This window comes from Crocodylus porosus, unplaced genomic scaffold (genome assembly GCF_001723895.1).
Source record: "Crocodylus porosus isolate Cpor-Errol unplaced genomic scaffold, CroPor_comp1, whole genome shotgun sequence".
Lineage (NCBI taxonomy): Eukaryota > Metazoa > Chordata > Crocodylia > Crocodylidae > Crocodylus > Crocodylus porosus.
Window position 1 is genome coordinate 86,061,304 of NW_017728947.1, and position 11,047 is coordinate 86,072,350.

Consider the following 11,047-nt stretch of genomic DNA (forward strand, 5'->3'; position numbering starts at 1 on the left):
AAGACTACATCCACAGCAACCCCTGCGTCTAATGATTTGGTGACCTGATCGTAAAAGGCCACCAGGTTGGTTTGACAAGACCTGCCACTGATGAACCCATGTTCATCTGTGTGTAGAGGGTGTGTAGAGGGCAGCCTACCAACTGACTGAATCTGGCCTGCAGCTGACCCCGCGGTGCTCCACATGGAGCCAAGCTGAGCCAAGTCCACTTCCTGCACCACACTCTTGCCGGTGCCCACCTACCTGGGTCCTGGCCAGCGTGCACCTTCTGGCAGGGCTGTTCCCAGTGCAGCTGCAGCCAGGCAGCATCTGCCCAGCGTGTCGAGCTCTGGCTGTAGCTCCTGGCTGCCTTCCACCCGCACCAGAGATGTGCAGTTTCCGGTGCAGCTCTTCCCAGTGCAGTTGCAGCCAGCCAGGTGCTGCTCTGCTCCCCTCACCTCCCAGCTGGCTGCAGCCACACCAGGAACAGCCCAGCCAGAACTTGTGCGCACTGGCCAGGGCCCAGGCCAGCCGAGCTGTTCTGCTCCCCTTGCATCCTGTTGTGGCTGCCCCTACCATGATCAGGCCATGGTATTAGCAAGTTTAAACTAGGCCCAGTCACGGGCATGCTAAATAGCCAGAGAAGCAGATCTTTGCAGGCACTTCAACCAGGTCCTTCCCAACAATGATGAATTTACATTTGAAAAGAACAGACTCATAAGAATAACTCCTGTGAACAGGCTATTCAAGGAAGGACATTTCTCACAGTGGAGAAAATTAAGTGAGAGACAGTACATCTTGGAGATGTCTGAAAGGATGCAAATATTCTCCCAGTCATAATCAGATCCATGAAGTCTTCAGGTCTAGTAAACATGCACCCTTTGAGGGGGGGGACAGGAAGTTATACGCATAGCATGGACTTCCCAGTGGAGCTTGTATGTAAGTGGCCAGGCAAGAAACCATACTTAAACACTGCCAGGACAGCAGGGGTTTGTCTTCAGTTTCTCAAGCATAAGGAATGGCTTTAGGTCCTCAGTCAGCAGACTGAATATTCTGACTTGCAGGAGAAGGGGCAGGAGGCCTTAACAGAAAGGCCAAAAGCAGAAACTGCTTTCTAACCTGTTGAGCTGCATAGAAACTGCAGTCCTGGGGTTAAGATACAGGGTAAAACACATTATTATTCTGACATTTTCTTTTGATTGTTTATTCTTATATCTTTGTCTGTCTCTCAGCATATAATTACTGATTTATAATGTTTGTTCATTTTCATAGCAAATTTTGTTTTCATCTTTTATATCACACAATTGTCAGCCATAACTCTGATCTCAGAGCATTTGACCATATAGACAGGCCTCTTCCAAGGAAGGGAGGGAATCTTTCTTTTCTGAGCATAATTAGACAAGGGTGGGTTTCTTTTAGCTGGCAAAATCCCCTCTACTAAGATCTGGCAAGACTTAAATGAGGCAGGTAAAGTTGAGGTGCCTTCAGGTCTCTTCAATGCTGAGGTGCCACTGATCAAGAAAGTGATCTTCATATGCCTGCTTCCTTCCTGGCTCCTCAGTGTTCCTCGACAAACAGGGGGCTCCAGCTACACCTCACTCCCATCTCCTTATGGTCTGTCAGGCAGTATACCACACTCCCCTTTAGCAAATTTTGGACATGTCAGAGAACAGACAGCTGGTGTTTTGGACAAGGAGGAGTTCCAGGGGACTTAAGCAATCTTAGGTAAATGTTTGCCCTAGATTATGATAGTTGAAGTAAGAGATTAAGTACGCAAAGATGACTGATGCTAGAATGACATAACAATGTCGTTCTTACAAAAAATGCTGTTTCAAAGTCCAAAAGTAGTGAGAAATCTACCCTTGATGATGGCCAGTCACAACTGCCGCCCATATCCCTTTCCTAGACTAGGTGACGCTAAGAACTAGAGGTGCACTGATACACTGGTCCGATATCGGATTGGCACCAATATAAAAGATAATTATCTATATTGGAAATCAGCCTGAAGTGGCCAATAATTTGGCAGATAAATGGCCTGTGCATGCGCACAGCTGCAGCACAGTGTGTAGCCAGTGAGAAGCACAGCTGGCAGCATGGAGAGTTGTGTGCAGCTGGTAAGTCTATTGTGATGAGAAGAGTGTGGGGCTGAGGTAGGGGCAGGCACTGCCCAGCTGGGCCGGGGGCAGGGGCACGGGAAGGGAAGGAGGGCAGGCAGATCCCACTGCACACAGCACGTTCAGTGGCTTGTTTGCTTATCCAGCGGCTCCCACCACTGCTACCACCGCTCGTCCGGGAGGGCATGGGGGGAGGGGTGCCCCCAGATCTCTGTGGGGCGGGAGGCAGCGGTGCCCCAGCTAGGCAGCGCTTGCACCAGCCCCAGTCCCACTCCCTCACTCACCGCGGGGGCCTTGACCTGTCCCCCTACACCCTTTTCCTCCCTGCTCCCCTTCCACCACACCAGACTTACCAGCTGCATGCAGCCCTATTGGAAATCAATCAGTATCAGCCAATATGCCTCCTTAAAAATCAGCTATCGGTATCAGCCCCAAAAATCTCTATCGGTTCATGCCTACCAAGAACTGGTTTGCTACCTAGGGAAAATGTTCTTTAAAGCTCCCCTGTAGGCCTGTATTAAAGGCCTGTATTATTTATGACATAATTCATCACTAAACCCATGCACATGTTGTTTTTTTAAATCCAGAATGAATGCTATTGTATTGACTACAGAAGAGTTTCTTATGATTAGTGTCTTTTCATGCTCTACATCAGGGCTGTGTAACTGCCAGGTTCCACAATAGCTGCAGGCATACGTTGCATGGGCCAGACTAACACAAGCCATGCCCTCCACCCTTCCCCACTTCACTGCGAATACAGGCAGAGCCTCTCCCTAACTTCTGCATTGCACATGGGAGCAGCCCCCCACAGCTCTCCAACTGCAGACTCTCCTAACACTGCAAGCCGCGCTGCTCTGCTCTGCCCCTTGAGGAAATGAAAGAGACCCTGAGTTGGCTGCTGCTACTGCAGCTGGAGCAATAGGGTGAGAAGCAGCTGAGTGGGAGCTTGGGGGGGCTGCAGATTAACTCATGGACTACCAGTGGAACAGCCCTGTCCTATGCTATACCTGGAATAATCCCTCTGGTACAGTACACAAGGCTCCCTCCTTTTCATCACTTAAATCTCTTCTTAAAGATGTGTCTGTAAATACTAACTTCATCACTTTTTTGGACCTAAAACTAGACAAATGAAACCTCTCATGCATCTCCTGGAAGAAAGCTGTATTGCAGAACGTATAACAGATTAACAACTTACATTTTAGAACGTATTTTTTAAAATAGAAAAGTTATTACATACCTGCCCATCTACATCAAAGGCTAAGCAAGCTATACCATGTGTGTGAACATCTTTCAGTATTGAAACAGTTTGCACAGTGTAAGAGTCCCAGACGCAAATATATGGTTCTTTCCCAACTTGACCTGTTGCCACCAACACTCGTTCAGGATGCAAAGCAAGGCTGCAAAAATTAAATAAATAATTATAAAAATAAATAATAATTTAAAGCACTAAATATTTGTTCAAGAAACAAGTACATTGTCTACCTTGATTGTCAATGTCAATTCCCAAGCAAAAGTGTTTTTTATAACATATTCTCCATCTTTGTTACAAGATTTCACATTATGTAAGACAGCTTTCAAGGTGCCACAAAGACCCCAGCCACAGAGACTCCATGAAGTCATTTTTAATTTGCAAGACAGTTCCTAATGCTTGAATATCCTGTTCTGCAACAGACATTTTATTAATACATAAGCCAAAATATACCATCTCCTACTAGCTGTCTACTTCCATTTTGTCTATTGAAAAGCACCAGCACAAAATGTCTAACTCAGTTAAGGAGAGTTGGGGATAGTGACTGACATATGTTAATAAATAATATTTTCTTCTAGTTAATATGGCAAAGAATGCATTTAAACATTAATTATTTATAGTGTTTTAGATCGCTCTTGATGTGGCATAATAATTTACAGAGCAAGCTATGCTAAATATAGGGGTGTAAATTTGAGGTTGTTTCGCCAAAGGGTTCATGAGATATAGACCTCCACAAAAATAATTAGTTTCTCATCTAACGTCTTTTTGTGAGTATAGGCAGAGAAAAACACACCAGTGTAACAAAAAAATCCCCTTATATTCCTAGAACGACAATGTACTGCTCTAACTATTCAATGTGTCAGGATCTAAAAAAATGGCAACTTAACCCAATGCAGGTAGTTCAAACTTCACAGATTTATGTAAATGAGATTTAACAAAAGGGCCCAAGATATAAATATACCCATTTCATAATAGTAGAGGCTAAGCAGAAGGACTCTCTATCGATGGAAATCCAGTCTCTGTATTTGAAAAGGCACTATACAAACTGAATATGGCGTGCCAAGTGATCTGTGAAATGTTGTACTTGAGCCAGGAGGGAAAGTATTTGAAAGGTGACCATTTAATATTGCTAAAGGAGTTTCTCCCAACTAAATTGTTGGGAAAGACTGAAAACAAACAAGTGTGGCCTGCTGGAAAGTCTAAGCCTGAGGCCTAACTATAAATATATATAATAAAAAATAAAAAATGTGTATACAAAGGGAATATGCATATGCTTCCGACCTGTCATTTATTTATTGATATGCTAAGTTTCCCTTGAGACAAAGAGCTAAGGTGTAAATGAACTTTTAAACTCTGCCTGTGTGATCATGAAATATGTAGAATAAGAAAAGGAACAGAGAGCGAGTACAGAACTAAACTAAAACATTTCAAAGAGGCAGCTTTACAAACATACATGCCCTTTAAAGCCTTCCAAAAGTGGCTGAAACACTCCAAAATTCTGTCTCTTTAAATGAGGTACTACTTTGAAGCGTTTCACTTTTTGTAACATGTTCACAGGGGCTAGGGGCAGACATTACACATAAACCAGGTTAAGTGATCAGAAACTGGTTTAAACATGTAACAGAACAGATGTTCAGTGCACGTAAACCAGTTTGAAAATGGCTGAAACCGGCTTGAAATAAATGTGGTTGAACGCAGTATCAGACCTAACTGATTTGGGTCAAACCAGTTTATGCAATGTCCGTCCCAGACCCCTTGCTGGTTTAAGTTAAACAAGACAGCCCCAGCATCCCAGCATGCTCTCTGGGCTGGGCAGGGCTCTCTGCTCCTTAGCAGGGCTGGCCCCTCCCCCTGCTCCCTGGCTGGAGCTTGGCAGAGACTGCAGGCATCTGCCTGTCTTCTCCCTGCTCTCCCCGCTCCACCCTTTTCCCACCCTCTGCTAAACAGGGATTCTATGGTCCTCTCTGCCTTACACAGACACCTCTCACCATTAGCTAACAGACTGCATGCTGGCTATGGTCCGTATTGTAGCAGACGGGACAAAGGCAGAATCAACAGATAGCTGATAATGTCCCTGTGCTGTTTTCTTAATGGGATGATAAACACTGAGTCTGGGGTGATAAATACTGTGTTATCAGTTCCCTGCTGGACTAGTCATAACCCCACCCTAATCAGTGTCCTGCCACGGCCTGGCCAAGCCCCCCCCCCAAGCTCAGCACTGTCGAGGGGAAGGGAGGGCTGCTCTAGCGCCACCCCAGCTTCCAGCCTGAGACACTGCAGGCATGTACTTGCATTTCTGGGATGTCTGTGCAGTTAAACTGATTCAGCCTAACCAGGTTAGGCTAATCTGCAAAGATTGAATAAATTCAGGCTCAGTCTTTTTGAATGTCTGTCCCTAGCCAGGAAGACCCATTAGTCCTCCAGAAACCCACAGTGCTGCACTCTGCTCCTGCTCCATGAAGGAGAGAGGGAAAGAGAGGTAGACAGCCTGGCAGCTGTCTAGCCACTAGGCTCTGGGACACTTCTGAATCCTTGCTAAGACCCCTGTTCCCTGACAGATCCTCACTTATCCCTGACACTGAGGCTGGGCTCTCTAGACCCCAATTTCCCTACAAATCCCATAGCAAGAGTGGGAGACAAAAGGTTCAAAGATAGAGGATGAAGAGTTGGGATCCCAGCAGCAGGGAGCTGCTGCCAAAGACTCCTCCACTACCTTTATTCTGCTGACTCCCAGGGCCCCCAACACTGCTCAGGACCCTCTACCTCTTCACTCTGCTAAGAGGGGAGAGAAGAAGTTTGGGGAATTTGGTGCTGAGTGTCAGAATCCCAGCATTGTGGAGCCCCTGCACCTGACTCCTGCTTACCTCTACCCTCCAAGGCTCTCCTCTCCTCTTCCCTCCATGTGAGGGGGAAAGGAGCAGAGCTGTAAGTAGCTGCAGGCTCCTATAGGGCAATTTTGAACATTTCCAGCTAGGGGGCACCAACAGAATTGTATGTACAACCTGCAGTTGAAAAAATACCCTTGAGACATTTCCAAACCCATTACACTTGGAAACATTGCAAAATTACTTCTGTCTGCATCCTAAGTAAAGATAAATATTGGCAAGCTAGTGTCAAGCAGGTGAGGAGAGAAATAAAAGATCTTCCCACAGGAACCGCATTGCTCACCTAACTAATATCTTCCCAGGACTATCAGAGTTCCCATTCAAGCTTGTACCTCAGCTTCTCAAAAAATGAAGAAAGTTAAACTGACCAAATAAGGGAAGGAGCCAGAGCCTGCCCTATTATGTCAAAGGTGCCTGCACTACATTTTTCTCTAGTAGGGGAAAACAGAAGCATCAGTGACGGTGAAAAGAATCAAAGGAAGAAAAGTTCTCTTCCCCCTGATTCTCAGACTAACTCCAAGAATACTCGGTGCTGGAGAATACTTATAGTTCATAGGCTCATCTGTGAAAGGTGTTGTGTAAATTCCCTTTGAGGATTAGAACTGAGAGGTTGGTGAGAGACAGTGGTTTTCTTGTGAGAAATGTGCCCCCACAGGTACTCGGGTATTCTTGCCCTTGATAGACATAAAGTTGTTGTTTGGTTTCTCCTACATATTTTTCATCAGGGCATCCGGTGCACTGGATGAGATGTATTACATTTTTGGAGGTGCAGGTGTAAGATCCAGGAATGCTGATCGTTCTGTTGTGGGGTGTGGTAATTGCAGGGCTTGTGGAGATGTGTTGTACACTTTTACATTTCTTCTCATGGCATGGTCGGGATACATTCGGTGCATTTCGAGCCGTAGCAAGTTTGCTTCTGGTGATGAGATTGGTAAGGTTCAGTGCTTGCTTAAAGGCTGGGATGGGTGGTTCTGAGAAGATCCCCTTAAAAATTGGGTTTTCTTGTATATGTTGCAATTGCTTAAGGAGTTTTGGTATAGGTTCCAGGGAGGAATGATACGTCATAACTAATGGTGTGCAATTCATAGGGGTTTTCTTTTTGTACTGCAGCAATTCTTCACATCTGGGTGCAATCTCTCTCTCTGGAGAAGTGTCCTTGTTGAGTGAAAACCCTTTCTGAGATTTGTGAGGTGACAATCATGGGTGTTCTCCTCAGTGTAAATCCAGTGGTATCAGAGGGTATGGCTGTACATAACAGCTTTCTTGAAGTGTTTACAGTGATTGCTGATTCTGTGCAGATATGAATGCTCGTCTGTGGGTTTCTTGTGTATGGTGGTCTGTATTTTACCATTCTGCACAGAGTCTAAAAAGGAAATGTTGGTGCTGAAGTATTCAAGAGGGGTGATGACTGCTGAATTTCTAATGAAAAATCAATTAGGGATTGCAGGTTTTCAGCCCAAATGCTGATGATGTTATCAATATATCTTAAGTATAGTGTAACCGAGGTGGTACTCCAAGAGGTACCCCCTCTCCAATTGAAGGGATCAAAGCAAGTGCACAAGTGCTGTGGGAGGTGTAGGGACTCTCCTCCCCCTATAGAGCAGAGCCAGACCACCAGTGGGAACTTAACCATATACCTTTTAATAAGAGAGCAATATTGAGAACATAATCAGCATAAATCAGGGGGTACAGGGGACATCACAATGCCCCAAGGGGCAGGATTCAACAAACGCTAGACACTTACAATCATAGACATATTCATCCAGTTGACAAAAGACAGGGTAAAACACAAACAACAAAATAAACAATACTGACTGGTGAAATATAAAAGGCACAAAATACAAAATGTCAAATGACAAGGAAAATAGGGCCTATGTACCTGGAGGGGGGAAAGGGGGAAAACACAATGGCCATCTACACTGCAAAAGGAATTTCTCCCTGTTACCTCACTCACCCCAAGTCACCAAAGCTAGGACTTGAACCTGGATCTCCCATGTGGTATGTAGAAACACAGACACCAATTCTGGCACTGCTCCAAGCTGCTAGGGGTCTTAACCTTCCTGGAGCCCCAGCCTCATATTAAGCTGCCTGGCCTCTGATTGGAGGAGCTGGAAGCAGAGCTGGGAACCTCTCAGGTTGCTTCTCAGATCCTGGCTGGAGCTGGGGAACCTCTCCTGCTGGGCACAGCCTCTCGTAGGGGATCCTGGAGCCCAGTGAGGAGCCTCTCCTGCCGGCTGCACGCCGCACTGCTGAGGGTCCCACTGTTGCCTGCAAGACCCACTCCTTCAGGCTCTTCTGGGGCAACTGCTCCCACCCCGCTGGCCCAGCTCTTTGAATCTCCTTCCTTGTGGTCCCTTGCTGGTCTCTCCTGAGTCAGCCACGCTGCCCCTTTTATCCCCCTCCTGATGACCAAAGGGGCCAATCGCGGGACATGGAGGGTGAGTCTCTGAGGCCTGATTGGTGAGGAAAAGGAAACCCAAGTCCTCCAATCATCTTTTACCCTTTCAAAACCCCTGGGCTAAGTCACTGCCAGCCAGCCCATCACAATAGCAAGGGTTTGATGATGCAGTTCTGAGGAATTCTTCTTCCAGATGGCTCAAAGAAGTTGCCATATTATAGGGCCATTTTGGTGCCCATAGCCATGCCCATGGTCTGGAGGAAGTGTTGGTTATCCAGTGCACCAAATGCCCTGATGGAAAATATGTAGGAGAAACCAAACAACTGCACAGCAGAATGAACACACACCAAAAATCTATCAAAGACAAGAATACCCAGTTATCTGTGGGGGCACATTTCTCACAAGAAGACCATGGTCTCTCTCCAGTCTCTCCGTTCTAAACCTCAAAGGAAATTTAGACAACACCTTTCACAAATAAGTCTACAAACTTCACTTCATCAACCTACTGGATACAAAAAATCATGGACTAAATATAAACATTGGATTTATGACACATTATAACTTATCTGACATCCCAGGTAACATCTCTAATATTTACCAGCTATATTTTTTATCACCAGGTCTACACTCCCCTCTCCCCCCTCACCCACTGCCTGCCTCAATTTGCATTTTCACTGACTGTCTCTCACATGCATAGTGGCCTCTGGCTTCCTTTCTATTTCATCCAGAAAGAGCACAAACCAACTGCAGATGCTTCCTCAGCCTGACAAAGGGTGTTTGCACTCACAAGCTTGCAAAGAATTTTTCCAACTATTTTAATAGGTTTAATAAAAGATATCCAATTTACCCAAAGAATCTTGTCTGCCTATGTCCTTGGACTAACATGATTACAACCTATACCCCTGAAACATGGAAGATCTTGAATTTTGCTGTTTGAAATGGAAATTATACAACATGAGTTAAAGCTTATATGCATTTAGCTTCTGAGACAAAGTAAAAAAGGGTAAGGCAGTCTGCAGTTGCAATAAATTCTAATATGTAATAGCTGATCTGTATCTAAGAACTTGATAAGCAAATTCAGTGAAGACACAGGAGATCTAGGGACACAATAGTGACAGGCTGGATCAAGCTAGGCCGGGAACAAGAGAAAAACACTTTCAAGAGATGTACAATTCCTTTTCTCTGTAAACAAGCTACAGAAGATTACTGCAGTGTGTTTTCCTAAGTAATCAGGTAACTTTTGCTAAGCTCTCTTTCATTTCACTACTCATTTTTTTCTATTTCAAGTCTTGTTTACAAAGAAAAAGAAAACAACAGCTGCAAGAGGAATTTCATGCAGACAGCTCCAAAATGAGGAAAATACTTCAACTGCTAAAAAGGGGTGCACAAAGGAAAGGAGCTTCTATAGCTCCCTATTTGACAAGAACTGAAGCACTATCACCTGATCTAACACCATCAGCACATTTCATCCCCAGAAGAGAAAGGTGACATGCATGAGTGGGGAGAAAAAAAGGAGCAGATGGAAGAGTGTAACAGGGAACCCTGACCGTGTTGCTTGGAAAGGGGAAAGAGAGCAAGGGGGGCAAGGACCCAAAAAGGACAGCCTAACTCAGGAGGTCCAGGGGGTTGCAAAGGGATTACCTGCAGCAGAAACCAGGCCTGGCCATAGGCAGATAAAGCAACAGAACTTCCAACTGTTGGGATAAACAACCAGCCTAGCAAGAAAGGGCACGCCAGAGGCTGCCAGCAAGAGCAAATGCTGTTTAGTGACAGCCAGCTGATCTCCAACTAAAAACTCCTCTCCTGCAAGGCCTAGCCTACAAAGAGCTGAGCTGCTGATTGGGGAATTAGCCACACTAGGACCCTATAACCAAAGAGCCAGGTCAGCTGCCCAGCAGGGAAAGGGCTAATTGGTAGACAGACTCACCTCCAGGGCAGAGGGCAACAGAGCTCTCCTGTAAGAGAAAAGGAACATGTGTCGGTGAGTGTACTTCAAGGAATAAGGATTTCATTAAGACCCATTCTTGGGTACTCAGGGAGAAAGAGCTTTCTGCTGAGGACTATTTATGTTAACCAAGGGCATCCGGGAGTGCCTGCTTGCCAAAAAGACGGCATACAACCGGTGGAAGGGGGTGCTATCTCCAAAGAGGAGTATACGTCTTCTGCTCAGGCCTGTAGGGGAGCGGTCAGGAAAGCTAAGGCAGACATAGAGCTAGGACTAGCATCCAAGATCAAGGAAAATAAAAAGTCCTTTTTCAAATATACAGGGAGGATGAAGAAGGCACCGGGTAACATGGGGCCCCTGCAAGGTACGCTGGGCAATCTGGTGGTTGCACCAGAGGAGAAAGCAGACCTCTTTAACCAATTCTTCACCTCCGTTTTCTTATGCAGGGACCGGGACTTCCCCGCTGGGATGCCAGAT

The 11,047-nt window shown here is 45.6% G+C and overlaps 1 protein-coding gene across 1 annotated transcript in view; it reads right to left on the reverse strand.

The window, feature by feature from the left end:
• Positions 1-11,047, reverse strand: part of EML5 (echinoderm microtubule associated protein like 5) — a 222,112-nt gene that overhangs the window by 168,602 nt on the left and 42,463 nt on the right. The window contains exon 2 of the mRNA XM_019552385.1: positions 3,331-3,490. Within this exon, the coding sequence (XP_019407930.1) occupies positions 3,331-3,490 (160 nt within the window). The remainder of the gene's footprint in view (positions 1-3,330; positions 3,491-11,047) is intronic.